The sequence below is a fragment of the Corythoichthys intestinalis genome, chromosome 1, assembly GCF_030265065.1.
Source record: "Corythoichthys intestinalis isolate RoL2023-P3 chromosome 1, ASM3026506v1, whole genome shotgun sequence".
Classification (NCBI taxonomy): domain Eukaryota; kingdom Metazoa; phylum Chordata; class Actinopteri; order Syngnathiformes; family Syngnathidae; genus Corythoichthys; species Corythoichthys intestinalis.
The window spans coordinates 8,571,787-8,587,027 of record NC_080395.1 but is presented as its reverse complement, the minus strand read 5'-3'; the positions used below and the strand labels follow the sequence as shown (position 1 = coordinate 8,587,027).

Genomic DNA, 15,241 nt, shown 5'->3' with positions numbered 1-15,241 from the left:
CGACCGACGGCTTGTCGCACACCCCCCTGGGTCCTCTATAGAGCTATAGACCCTACCCATGTGACGTCACAACTCCTTCCTCCTGACTGGAGTTGCCCAATTGTCCGTCAACACATCATGTTTACCTGTTACGGCTACGTACATTCCTCCTATTTACGACGTGTTTTTCTGCTCGTTAACATTAATAATCAAAATGGTGAAGGCGTGTGTGGCGGTCGGTTGCAATAACAGAGAAGGTAGACGGAGAAGACGGAGAGACTTGAAGTTCTGCCGGATTCTGAGAGACCCGGAGAGAAGAGAGCGAGATGGGCTGCTGCAATTCGACGACAAAACTGGGATCCAAACGATTACCACAGATTATGTAGTAGTCATTTTATATCTGGTAAGATGCATTTAATATATATTTAGAGGGTTTTGGGCTGACAACCACAATTAAGATCATTGCTAGGCTAATCGCCGACAACATACACGTATGTATGTAGTGAGAGTGCTATCGCTAAACCATATAAACATTAAAAGCCCTAACTCCATTGACAAACGACATGAAATACATTAGACTTGACAGTGGATGTTAGCAAGAACAAAAGATTTTGAATTGAAAATTTCGTAACTCACCTTTCCAAGCACAAGATAGATTCCTGCCAAATTTTCGTGGACGAGGACCTGTTTCACCCAACCAGCAACGAAGTATTTATAAGCCTCCAAGCTCTTAAAGTTTTTCAAACTTTCGTGAGAATAGGCTGATTTTGTGTGGACAAGATAGTTGTAAATATCAGGGTAGCTAGCAGATGTCAGGCAAATACGGCGAAGACAGCGGGTCGAAAAACATCGATTTAGGCATCAAATATGGATCTGGCGAATGGATAAACTGAAGCTTTTCCACATAACGCCTTTTATGCAACGCATCAAGTGAGTTTACGGCATCCGAAAGCACCGGGTCTTCCATGAAATGCATTATAAATTGCTCGATCAATTGAGACCATTGATAATACAGACACAAAATGACGGACAAGGGGGCGGAACCATACAGTGAGCACGTGATTTTGTGACGTCGGTGGGTAGGGTCTATACTCAGCTTCTGACCCTCTTCATGTTCCCGGTGTTCTGTCAAATTATCTGCCCCATCAGAAATGGCAACTTGGTGTTAAAATGGCCGCAAATACAGCGATTACAAAGTCAACACGACAAACTTTTTTTGAATAAATGAATATTTACTTACGTTTGATCATGGACGAAAATGTAGAAAAGTTCTCCTCAGACACATCCTGCCTTGTTAGCTGCACACAACAACTGTACGCTGCTCTCTCACTGTTTACGTCTTCGCCGTGTAGTTAGGCATTAATTTATGCCATATTCATGTTGACCACGTGGCAGCTACGCACTCCTCCGACGTCAGCCGGTTTGTCCGGCGGTCATTAACCAGCTGCTTCCCCGCAAACGAGCTCTCCTGCCCGTAGCAGGGGAACAACGACCTGTAACCTGCTCACTTGGTTCGGGTGAGGATGTAGGTTAGCTGTCACGCCTCCTGGTTTGTCTACATTCTTAGAAGCCGGGGCAGGGAAATGACAAAAGCCGGACTAACTACGGTGGCATAAAATATCGTTCGGGAGGTGAAGAAGTCACCAGTTTTGACCATTATGCAGTAATTTTGCCATGTATTACTGAATAAATGCATTTTTAATATTTCATATTCCATTTAGCACAAGGCTGTTATTTGTCTTGACCATACCATTTATTTAGCAATTGGGAAAAAATACTTGGATAAAAAGAATATCCTGTCAAAATATTGGAGTAGAGAGATTGAAACAATGACATTTTGCTCCTCTCTTCGTCGCATTTTCCTCGTTCTGAATAATTCCCCCTCAATGAGCCATATTCTAAATCGGATGAAATCATGATCCTACCCACAACATCCTCCATTTGGGGACGCAATAGCGTTGTAATGGCAGGCGGGGCTAAACGGCAGATTAAAAGACTGATTTCTTGTCATCTGCGCTTTGCCAAATTGTTGTATCTAGTCGAATCGTCTCAAAATATGATTCTAATTCACATTATAATGCTATTTAAGACTTATTTTTTAAATCCTGTCAGATGCACTTTAAGTCTCCTTAGGCAGAGGGTTCACTTATTTTGCCCCCTTCTGTCATTGTTTGCATACCATCCTCATTAAACTGTGAAAACCTGTAAATGTTTGGGTGGTTTTAGTTAAAGCAGGCACTGTTTATTTATCTGTGTGATTTTGACAAAGATCAGATCACATTTGATGGGGATTTTATTTAGAAATGTGAGAAATTCCAAACGGTTCAGATACTTTTCATACCACTGTACATTTGAAATAAATGCAAGTCATCAGCCAATCACATGTGGACCGGACTGGCACATTCAGCAAGTGAAAAGAGGTTAGCCGCTGAACCCTTCACATTTTGGCTGCCAGTCCGAACAAGGCCTTAGTGTTGGGGAAAAAATATATATAACACAAAAATCATAGCGGGAGACTGAGCAAAACTCAACTTATGCAAATCACGTGATATTTTTCCTTTTCCAGTGTACCGCAGACGTCACTATTGAAGAGCTTCACCCTCAGAAGCACGATCTCCTCCACGTTAAACAGGAGGTGTCGGAGATGCCGTACATCAAACAGGAGGCGGAGCCACAGACCCCCAGCATTAAAGAAGAACAGGAAGAGGAAATCCCTAAGTTTCCAATGACTGTCAGGGTGAAGATTGAAGAAGAATGTCAAAGCGACAGCTCATTTCAACACCTGACAACAAAAGGAGAGGGACAATCGCAACCTGACGGTTTGTTAGCGCCGCTCTCAGACAGTGACGACATAACTTCACACTCTTCTGATTTCGACACTGATGAGAAGGATAAAGACTTTGACCAAAATGCTTTAAAATCCTTAAAGAAGTCCTCATTGAAAAGACGCACAAAAGTGGTTGGGAAACCTTTTACCTGCTCACTTTGTGATAAAACATATTCTCTGAAACATCACTTAAAAAGACACATGCTTACACACACCGGGGAGAAGCCTTTCGCTTGCTCATTTTGCGATAAAAGATTCATTGCGAAAAAAGAGTTAAACGATCACACAAGAACACACACTGGAGAGAAGCCTTTTCCCTGCTCAGTTTGCCAAAAAAGATTCTCTACGAAAGGACTACTAGCCCGTCACGTTATAACACACACTGGAGAGAGGCATTTTGCGTGCTCAGTTTGTGATAAAAGATACTTCAGAAAGTCACATTTAATCACTCACACAATGACACACACTGGAGAGAAGCCTTTTCAATGCGCATCTTGTGGTAGAGCATTCACTTTTAAGGGATGTTTAAAGAGACACACAAGGAAACATACTGGAGAGAAGCCTTTTGTCTGCACAGCTTGTGGTAAACGATATACTGAGAAGAGACTTTTAGACAGACACACACTCACACACACGGGAGAAAAGCCTTTTGTCTGCACAAGTTGTGGTAAAAGATTCCTCGAGAAAGCAGATTTTATCAACCACACAAGAACACACACTGGAGAGAAGCCTTTTGCCTGCTCTTGCTGCGATAAAAGATTTTGTACAAAGCAAGAGTTAAGAAGTCACACGCGTACACACACTGGAGCGAAGCCTTTTGCCTGTTCTCGTTGCTATAAAAGATTTTCTACGAAGCGAGGGTTAAAAAGACACACGCCTACACACACCGGGTGAACAGGCTTTTCTCTGCACACTTTGTGGCAAAAGATTTACAAGTAGCTGCTGATACATGCTAAATCTTTTGTTATTGCTGTAGCAGTTAGCGTCCGCACATCATCTAAAACAATCACATAAACTCGCCCTAAGTATCCGACCACTATTGGAAACGCACATTAAAGTGTACAAAAGGGTTATCAGACTAATTAGCAATTTAAAAATAAGTAGTAAACTGATGAGATTTTTTTTCGTTGAAGCCTTTGGTTAAAATTTGGATATAATTTTCACATGTTAAACTGTATATATGTTTTTATTATGTTTTTTTTTTTTTTTTTTTTTATGTAACCGTGATGATTGCATCTGTATGTGTCAATTTTTTGTCAACTGTTTTGTGAAGCATATGTTTGTATGCATGTAAATTCGAAAAAGATATTGACATAAAGGATATATAGAGAGGTAATTTTTTATTTGTATTTATTTTCTTTTTTGTGTTGGTTTTTGTCTCCACTCTAGGTGTGTTTAACTGTTTGTCAGAATGGCATAATTTTAGTCTGTAACTGCCTGATTTGGTACCAATCGGTCAACCCAGGAGATGGCGGTAATGCCCCTTGATACGAGGGGTAAACTGCCAGCAAAACACAAGAAGAAATAATATACATTGCTATGTACGTGTTGGATTAATAGATAAAAAACAAAATCTGGCCGTGGTAGTGGGGTGATTACAAAAAAAAAAAAAAAACATCCAACGATTATGCCATGGATGGAAGTAGTGATGAGAACTTGAAACTGAAACTTAAAAACCTGCTCCGAACCGATGACGTATATTTTCAATGAACCGCTGCACCGGAAGCACGCTCTCTTGACCTATCCGGGACTTGCCGTTCTTTCGTTTTCACTTCTCCAAACCAAACGAGCTCCTTCAAAGTATCCTCATCGGGTAAGAACTGAAGAATTTCGTGGACTAAAACGTCCGATCTTAAATCTTAGTGGAAGTCGTTTGGCTTCATGTTGAAGCTTTGCAGGCTAACGTAACTTCATTTTGTTTAGCCTAGCTCGCTAGCCAAGACACGTGAACGCATTTCGATTGCTTTGACTAGTTTATGCCACTTGTAAATTTTGTTTTAAAAGGCGGGCGGTCGCTTGTTTAACATTAGAGTGATTACATTTAATTGTATATGACGCTTTTCGACATGTCTTAAAGATGCAACAAAATAATCCTGACCGAAGGCGAACGCAATCAAAAACATCAAGTTAAAGAGGAGAGACGTGGAAGATGAGGTGAGGAAATCCAGGCCACGAACAGCAACTTTAAAAAGAAAATGAGGGTAAGATCACGACATGAGTTGTTTTACTTTTTTATGCAATATCAGCCTTGCTTTTGACCGTGATCAGTGATTGAGAGGGTCAAATTCCCATATTTGACTTTCCATACAAAGCTCACAATAGCGATGATCTCACGATATGGCAATACGACATTCATCGATACTTGGGTCAGGAAATCATTCAAGGATATTCTACAGGGGAAAAAACCAAGCTGTTCTCATCCTTCTGCTGTGAATTTCAAAGAGTTCATCACCAGTAGACCTCCAATCCATTTGAACTGGGAAGGTGGCCGTTTCGTTCATTCGCTGCCATCCCTCACACTTCAAACGGAATGGACGTCTATGGCCATTAATGGCAGCCATTTTATCTATCATCATGGCACAGACTTTATATTGATCTTTAAAGAGCATACGGCAGGAGAAAAAAAGTCTTAAGTAGCATTATTATGTGAATTAGAATCATATTTTGAGACGGTTCGACTATATACAACAATTTAGGAAAGTGCAGATGACGAGAAATTAGTCTTTCAATCTGCCGGTTAGCCACGCCTACCATTATAGGGCTCTAGTGTCCCCAACAGGTGGATGACGTCAGCGGGAGACTGGGCTCATCGGTTTTACTATTCAGCACATTGAGGGGGACTTATTCAGAACGAGGAAAACACGACGAAGAGAGCCGCAAAATGTCATTGTTTCAGTCCCTTCAATATTTTTACAGGATATTCTTTTTATCCAAGCATTTTCCCCAATTGCTAAATAAATGGCATAGTCATGACTAAGCCTGTCGCAATAAGCAATAATTCCATTTGTGCTGTTAAAAGTTCGGATTCCTCGTTACCAACTGCGCAAAATGCATCTTCGTTCCAGGTCCGGCAAAAACTAGCGCCGGAGCCAATCGTTCCCATTATATCCTATTTTCAACGTATACCGGCCGCGTCAGTCCTCCGGAGTGACTGTGGACCATCTATGGCGCGCCGCTGTTGTTGACGTGTGGGCGCTCCCTCCAGGAGTGACATTTCACGCGGGTCGGCTATTTTTCGGCACAACGCCGGATATTTACAACAAAGTCCGCCAAAACATTGTTACCGACTATGCTGCGACGAAAAACCTCTTTTTGACAACAAACGGCTGCTTCAAACTCGTCCTGTTTATGAAAGTCCTTTGTCATATTCTGGTGTTGTGTAGTAATGAGCAGACGTGACTTCAGCGGCACTTGCTAACTTTTTTTATGCGCGCACACACTAGATATCATGAAATGGCAAACTAGCTGTGCTACGTCCCATGCCATTGGCTATGTGAGCCCAGAGTGATTATGGGACACGTAGTCCATCTACTACATCGCTGAATTCTAAACTGTCATGACTGAATAGAAGTTAAGAAGGCCAAATCAATCCATACCAGTCACTATAGAAAATGTTGCAAATATTGTTCATTCAGTAAGTGACACAGATGGATTCGGACCACAAACAGGATGTCTTGCTCATGTAGTAAATCTAGCTGCTAAGAGAGCTGTAGCAATCAACAGTGTGCCCTGCCTCACTTTACAAACAGTAAAGATTGTTCACAGCACTTTTACAACATTTGCTGAGTGTTGTCCACCATATATATAGACCCTTCTCACATGACGTCACAACCACGCCTCCGTCAACTCGTCGTGTTGACGCATTACCGCTACGTAAATTCCTTCTATTATGGCGTGTTTTTCTGCCCGTTAACATTAATAATCAAAGTGGTGAAGGTGTGTGTGGCGGTCGGTTGCAATAACAGAGAAGATAGACAGAGAGACTTGAAGTTCTACCGTATTCCGAGAGACCCGGAGAGGAGAGCGAGATGGACTGCTGCAATTCGATGAGAAAACTGGGCTCCAAACGATTACCACAGATTATGTAGTAGTCATTTTATATCTGGTAAGATGCATTTAATATATACAGGGTGACCCAAAAAAAAAGTTTACACTGCCTTAATACAACTTAAATGCCATGTTTATTCATCTTAGAATTTAATCACAAATTATACATTATTGTAAAGAGCATGTACAGTACACTCTATTTTTCAATGTGTCCTCCCTTAAGTGTCACAACAGCCTCCAGGCGCCTGCGGAACGCTTGACAGGTCTTCTTTATGTAGGATGCTGTCATCTTTTCCCAAGATCTAACAATGGACCTCTCCAAGGCTGCCACAGAAGTTTGTGGCTTCTTACAGGCACTGTCCTCCACAGTTGCCCATATGCTATAATCCAGGGGATTGAGATCTGGACCTTGGGGTGGCCACATATCACCTTGTCAATCAACTTTTTGGTCCGCACAGATCGTCACTTCCAGACCCAGGTTTTCGTGAGGCTGTTCCAGTATCTTTCAGCTTCTTTTTAACTTTGTAGAGTGCACATCTGGATCTTCTCAGATTTGCTGCAATCTCAGTAGGTGTCAGACCGGCACGCAGCAATTCAGGTGAAGCTAAAGTTTTCTTCATTTTCAGCAGAAGCACAGGAATTGTAGAGACGAGAGATTACCAGCTGCATTGAGTGACCTTAATGAATCACTTAAGCATGACAACCTATTTAGATATGTTTCAATGGCTTTTAAACAAGCATTCAACTGAGTGTAAACTTTTTTTGGGGTCACCCTGTTTTTAGAGGGTTTGGGGCTGACAACCACAATTAAGATCATTGCGAGGCTAATCGCCGACAACATACAGTTTCAAATTCAAGATGCTTATTTCTACCACCATCATTACATTTTGAATAATATTTAGCTGGTACCAAGTGAAAGAAGCTGGCCTCGTCTACGGATCATCAGTTAAACAGGGGTGTCCAAACCTTTTGCAAAGGGGGCCAGATTTGGTGTGGTAAAAATGCGGGGGGCTACCTTGGCTGATTTACATAGAACAATATATTTAAACAAATTTTAGCAAGCCCTTCTGTGTGTCACATTTGCTTTATTATTGTTTTTAATTCATAATTTCAACAGTCTCGTCTTTGTGGCGTTCTCTTTCGACACTCGGGCTCTTGTGAAATACTCCTGCTGTGAAATTAAACTCGCTTCAAGTTGCAATAATTTCTCGCTGCGTATCTTCCCTTTAATGTTGTCGTACATGTCAGCGTATCTTGTTCGGTAATATCATTATCGCTTCACATGGAACTCTTTGAAAACAGCGACTGTCTCTTTGCAAATGAGGCGGACACAGTTGTTGCATGTTTTATTGAAGAAATAGTCCAATATCCACCTATCCTTGAAGCGTCGGCCATCGCAGTCAACTTTTTTTTTTTTTTTTTATTGATCGTCGCCGTTTTAGAAAATTGGAAGTAAAGGGTCACACGGGGTAATGTTGCTTAGAGTGCTGCTCTTAAAGTTTTTCAAACTTTCGTGAGAATAGGCTGATTTTGTGTGGACAAGATAGTTGTAGATATCAGGGTAGCAGATGTCAGGCAGAGAGGGCGAAGACAGCGGGTCCAAAAATATCGATTTATGCATCAATTATGGATCTGGCGAATGGATAGACTGAAACTTTTCCACATAACGCCTTTTATGCAACGCATCCAATGAGTTTACAGCGTCTGAAAGCACCGGGGCTTCCATGAATTGCATTATAAATTGCACGACAAATTGAAACCATTGAGAATACGGATAAACAATGACGGACAATATGGCGGCCGGATACAGCGACACGTCATTATGTGACGTTGGTGAGTAGGGTCTATACAGTGGGGAGAACAAGTATTTGATACACTGCCAATGGGAAAACCCATTGGCAGTGTATCAAATACTAAGCTTGAGAACAATAAACCGATACGACTGGATATCCGGTTTTACAGGTGAGAGATACAGCTGTATCGATAGTAAAGTTACCATTCGACCGTAATTAGCCACTAAATATTCAATGAACCGATAGTAGAGATAGAATTGGGCTATCGCGAGCACAAGAATCTGCTTCTAATGCCTAGTTCAATGCATTGCTTAATATGATAATAATTTAGCTTTTACCTCACATGCTGTGCATGTCATTCTCCACACAGCGCACTTAGATTGTGACCGCCGTCGTGGTTGCCTCGACTTCCCATTCATTTCGGCGGAACCGCTACTTGTTGCTGTCATTACCCGATCGTCACAGGCGTGTCATAACAACGCGAGAGCTAACAAAACCACTGTAACGCACGCTCTGTAGCGTTTTCTTCACAGCCCAAAACGAAACTAGTAGTGGCAACGAAGCAACATGCTAAAACAATGGACAGTTTGCGCACCCCGCCAGCGACGTGCAGCGATTGATTTTCAACGCACCCAGGAAAACAAAAGTCGGACTTTGAAGTGACGAAGGCAGCCAGATCTGTTCGCATGGGACAGAGCCAGTGTGTAGTGTGAAGCGGCACAGAGATCGTGAGTTTTAAACCCTGAAAAATAACCCACTACAATGGTGGAAAGGGCGGCATATTATTTCCATGAAACGCAGTCTACTTAAACATGAACATGTGAATCAGTTGATCTTCCTCAAGAAAAATCTGCCCTTCAAAAAAGATGTAGACAGTGATGAGGAATAAAAAAATGTGGAAGCACAGGCATAAGTGAATGACTTTGCTGTGCATAAGGTTAAAGTAATGATTATCGACCTGTCTGTCTAAAATGCCATGTTTTTATTCCCCCAGTATACCAGTGGTAAAGCAAAATTTAATATTTATTTATGATAACACTAGCAGGTTTAATTATTTTTTTCTAGACCTGCTGCATATAATTAATTTTTTTTGTTTATAAGATGTTTACGTTGAAAGTTTGCACTTAAATTACTTACTTATTGTGTTCAAAACACCAAGAAATACATTAATTAAATTACTGCACTTTATTGTTGTCCGTCACTGGAGTTTTATTTTATTATCAATCCCATCCAACAAAATGACGGTCATATAGTAAGCTTTATTTTTTTTATAAAAAAATAAAACATAACATTGGTATGAAATGTTGTTGTTTAAATTGTTTAACTGTTTTTTTATATGTTTATAATACTGTAGGAACACACACAACAAATGTTTATTATCGTATCGTTTTCACTCTGTATCGAACCGTATCATTCTTAGACTGTATCGAATCGCTCGGCCTTAAAAATGTATCGTTTTTTAATCGAATCGTAACCTGTGTATCTGGATACATATCGAATCGGCTTCATGCCAGAGATTCCCAACCCTATCAAATACTTGTTCTCCCCACTGTATATATAATTTCCGTCCCCCATCTTTTTCTATTCTCAAAAATCTTTGAAATAGCTCCAGGGCCCACTAGGGCAGCGCTAAAGAGCCGCACGCGCCCTAATAAGTGCTACATTACCAGACCCGGCTGCAGAAAGAAATTACAGGGGGGGCCATTACATTTTTTAGGGGGGGGGGTATACTTCTTCAACGTAAATTTAGCCTGTACAGTGGCGTTATTACCCGGACATGACTACATCAGTGCACTGAAATATTTTCTGTCACTGAGGTCACAAGTGGTAGTTCATCGTAAAATCTATAAGGTAAACGAAATTTTGTGCAGTTCTCTGTGAATTTATTCAACTAAAGTGCTTCAGCGTAAACATGACATCCACTGATAAACATGAGCACCCAATGGCCGGCTACTCGGCCCGCCCCGCTTATCTGTAATTGGCTACAAATTGCCTTCATTCGCACAGACAGATCAAGATTGGATGAATAGAGGGTTCGTCCTCTCCGTGTGTGTGTGTGTTTTTGTGGAAGATTAAAAAAAAAAAATTACACAGTACATTCAAATCGAGCTAGGGCGGGCACAGCAGTCTCTCAGGGCGGGCCCGGCCCCCTAATGCCCTCCCGTGCCGCCAGGTCTGTACATTACCACAACAATAATGGTCCTTCTGTCAACCGACCCATTTCAAGGGGTAGGGGGGAAATTCTAATAGCCGTGTAAAGAGTTTTACCAGTTCCGGTGAGAAGGTGAATAGTTTTTTTGTTTTGTTCGTGAACTACATTTACACACAAACGCACATCGAGGTACCATTAACCTAGCAAGGAGAGGCATGACAGTCATTTTTGGAGTTTCCCAGAGCTCGCAAAACTCGAAAAAAGCGCATTAATCACGGTTTTGTCAGCCGTGATTGCGTCGGCCGAAACAGCCGGATAGTAAGGGTGTCAACAATAATCGATGCGGCGATGCATCCCGATGCGGGGCAGGGACGATTCGATTCGATGCGGGCAACACGCTGAATCGATTCAGCGCATTTTAAAACATATAAGTACGTTCAAAAATCTTCCCTGCGCAATTCCGGTGATGCAATGGATTTGGTTTCCCCATTTGTATTGTTATTCTCAGAGAGAGCTACTTTACATTCAAAGCAAGCCCGTAGAGGTTAGATCGGGCCTAAAAAATTCCAGCCCAACCCGACACGGCCCGCTGGTATTGAAGCCCGACCGGCCAGATCAATTATAGATTTGCATGCCCAGCAGAGTGATGCGGAAAAAAAAAAACACAGCAGCAGCAATTTATTTTCATTTCTTCAAGTTTTCTTACTGTTTAAATAGTCTACATATTTTTATAAAAGTTATAAAAGCCTTTACACAACGAAATAACGCTGGGAAAGTTTAATATTAAAAAAACACGGTTTTGCAGACACACAGAGGAGAATATTCGAAAGGATCACATTTGCCTTTGTGTGCATAAATAAAAGTGTCTTTCCTAACAAATTCTCAGTTTGCAGACAAAAAACGCAAGTTTACTCAATATTGAAATAGTTTACATATTTTTAAGAGATTTATTAAAGCATTTACTCAACAAAATAACGCTGGGAAAGTTTAATATTTTTTTTAAAAAACACGGTTTTACAGACACACAGAGGAGAAGATTCGAAAGGATCACATTTGCCTTTGTGTGCATAAATAAAAGTGTCTTTCGTAACGAATTCTCAGTTGGCAGAAAAAAAAAACGCAAGTTTACTCAATATTTAAATAGTCTACATATTTTTAATAGATTTATAGAAGCATTTACACAACGAAATAACGCTGGGAAAGTTTAATTAAAAAAACAAAACAAAAAACACGGTTTTACAGACAGAAGATTCAAAAGGATCACATTTGCCTTTGTGTGCATAAATAAAAGTGTCTTTCGTAACGAATTTTCAGTTGGCAGAAAAAAAAAAACGCAAGTTTACTCAATATTTAAATAGTCTACATATTTTTAATAGATTTACAGAAGCATTTACACAACGAAATAACGCTGGGAAAGTTTAATTAAAAAAACAAAACAAAAAACACGGTTTTACAGACAGAAGATTCAAAAGGATCACATTTGCCTTTGTGTGCATAAATAAAAGTGTCTTTCGTAACGAATTCTCAGTTGGCAGGAAAAAAACGCAAGTTTACTCAATATTTAAATAGTCTACATATTTTTATGAGAATTATAAAAGCATTCACACAACGAAATAACGGTAGGAGGAGAAGAAAAAGAGGGCTGCGCCACAGCCCTCTGCGCATTTTTTTATTTTTATTTTTTAAATAATTTATTAGTCCGGCGCGGCGGCTCGGGTTCGGGCACAAGATGTAACCTCTATGCAGGGGGGACGAGGAACCCAAATCCGCTTCCTTACCGGAGTAACGTCACAGACAAGCGCAGTTGTAATCGAGAGAGCAGAGAGATAGGACATAACATAACAATGGCTGAAATGGAGAAAGAGGGAGTGAGAAATATTATAGATATAAGATAGGCTAGGCCTACATTTTACTTTTGTTCTACATTGGAATTTAGTTGATGTTTTGTTTGCAACGGAACTGATCCCTGGATTGATATTGCGATAAAGATGCTGCTGCACTACAATATTTTCTTTGTCGTTTTCTTTAATATTTACTTGAATATTTTTATTTATGGGTAGTTGTGACTAAAATATAGTGACTGTTATTACTGATTTTGCACAGGAGTTCAGATGTTGCACTGTGTGAAAGGCTGTGTTGGGTCTAATCTTACTACTGTACTAAGAAAATAATAAAAGACCTGAGGGAGGACGGAGAGAGGATCAGAATGGAGACAGGGATAAGGTTTTACGCTGTCAGGAGAAAAAGGTTGATGGGAGCTCGTGGCTCCCAGCAAGCTTCTCTGATTTTCATCCTGAGGAGCTCAGCTTTTATTGACAAGTGAGAAAGTTTCAACATACATGTGTGAGTTTCACATCTTGAGAAATAGCTGTTATCTTGAGAAAAGAATGCGGGCAGTTATTTGTCTTGTCTCATTGTGTTGAAACTTTATGGTCAGCAATAGAAACCTAAAACAGGAAATCTACCTCTCTGGGTCAAGCTGGGCATCTGTCCTTCAGTTGAATGTGACCTTCCGTGACACATTCTTTCTTTTGTAAGGCCTTAAGACTTTTAAATAAGACTGTAGCTATAACTATTAGTTTTAAACACACATTATTAACCTTAGCATGCAAAAGTATTAGAGCACATCTTACATTTCCCTCCTGTTGTGGGTTTAAAACTTTTCAGCTTTCATCAAAGTTAGACATTCCCGAGAGTGGGGTTGGTGTCTGACTCGTCAATTATCCATTAGCAGGAGTTATAAAATGCCACAATAGGGGCGAAAAAAAACCTTAAAATTAAGGACAAAATTCCCCTATTCCCTCCCCATTTACGCTAGGGACGAGAGCAGCTTCATGCCATGGCTCCATGAAAAACACACAATTCAACACAACATTTGGTAAATGTAGGTACAATCTGGAACTCTTTTGAACGCCATATTTCAGCGATTTATGATCGCCGCGTCGGTGTTATTTATCGAGAGTCCATAGGGTTGCAGAGTCGGGATGGCCGGTGTGGGGAATCTATTTTAGACGATAGTGTCCGTATCGTCACTGTCCAAGTCCGTATCTGGTTCTTCTAGGGGGACCTGTGACACAAGGTCGTATTTGGCTGAGTAGGCGACAAACATGGTGTTGACCTTTTGGTCCACAGTAGAGAGCAGGCGTTTGACAATGCGAAGTAGACTCCTCCATCCAATGACGGGAGGTCATTCGTAAGAGCGGACGGGCTGCCAGCAGGCCGGAAACCCTCCACCGCTCTTAATGACTTTAGGTGAGGTCGGGACTTTAGGAATCAGGGTCTGGTGGACTGGTGTCGCTAGGTCCTTCTGGCAACCGGAAGAGCTTGCACTGGGACTGACAAATTCACCCAGTGCCTCCGGAGACTTTCACTGCAGTCGGGCTGAAGCCCACCATCTCGTAAGGACCGTCCCAGCGTTCACTCAGCGTTTACTGTCCCACCAGGCACGCTGCAACACTTTCAGGAAGACCAAGTATCCGACCCGCACCTTGAGAGTCTGTGGATCAGAACATTCTGGCAGATCATTGTTGTCGCGACCTTGTCTTGGATCAAACTGTTTCTTTATATGAGCTGGAATGCTGCCAGAACCCTTAACAGATCCTGGGTTTCAATCTGGAAGTCCAAAAAGTGGCAAGTTTTTTCCTTCTGCATCAATCTGTTATTAATTTGTCTTTTTTCCACTAGTCCAGCCGACTGGGGTCTGTACATACAATGGGTTTTCTCCTTTTTTTTTCCATTTCAATTTTTAACAGTCTGCCCACTTCCATTAGGCCCTCAACTCTGAAGTGGGGTCCATTGTTAAACCTCCCTCTTTTCAGTCTCTCTTAACATTGTTTATGCAAAGTAAACACTGAAAACAAATTTTTTGTTTTCCAAGCATGAATTGAAGACATTTTTCCAAGCATGAATTGAAGACATTGGGCCACAATTGTCATAGTGTCTATTAACCAATTATTAAACAACTCAATCCTCCCCCCTGTAGACACTTGACAATCATGTGGCTCAATTCAGCTGCCCATATGATCAATAATTTTGGTAGAAACCTTTCATCGCCCATTTTTGCTTTTCTGTTTGCGATGCAATGTTTTGATAGCCTTTAAGGTTTTTTATCTATTAGTTGTTGCGGTTCAGTTTCAGCCAATAAGTGCATTTTAGCTGTATTGCGTTGATTTACAACCGCTATCTTGGCTGCTTCATCCGCCAGCCTGCTCCCGATTGACACGTCACCAAGCCCATTATTTTTGGCTTCACATTTACAAATAACTAACGCATTTGGTAGTTTGGATGTGCTAAGACTGAGGAGCCTGCCAAGTCTGTTTACAGTTTCCTGAAAGGTACTTCGGCTTCAAGTGTCCAATTCAATTGATCATTCATTGACATTGGCTTGAGGTCAAAATCTAACAGCCAGGCTCGGCAGTGATTGCACAATCCTAAAAATAACAT

At 41.1% G+C, this 15,241-nt stretch overlaps 1 protein-coding gene across 1 annotated transcript in view; it reads left to right on the top strand.

Moving 5' to 3' along the window:
• The window catches only part of LOC130931838 (oocyte zinc finger protein XlCOF6-like), a 43,879-nt gene that overhangs the window by 13,792 nt on the left and 14,846 nt on the right, over window positions 1-15,241 (top strand). Inside the window, exons 3-4 of the mRNA XM_057861002.1 lie at window positions 2,546-4,619; window positions 4,884-5,007. Coding sequence (XP_057716985.1) covers window positions 2,546-3,700 — 1,155 coding nt within the window. The 3' untranslated portion in view covers window positions 3,701-4,619; window positions 4,884-5,007. The remainder of the gene's footprint in view (window positions 1-2,545; window positions 4,620-4,883; window positions 5,008-15,241) is intronic.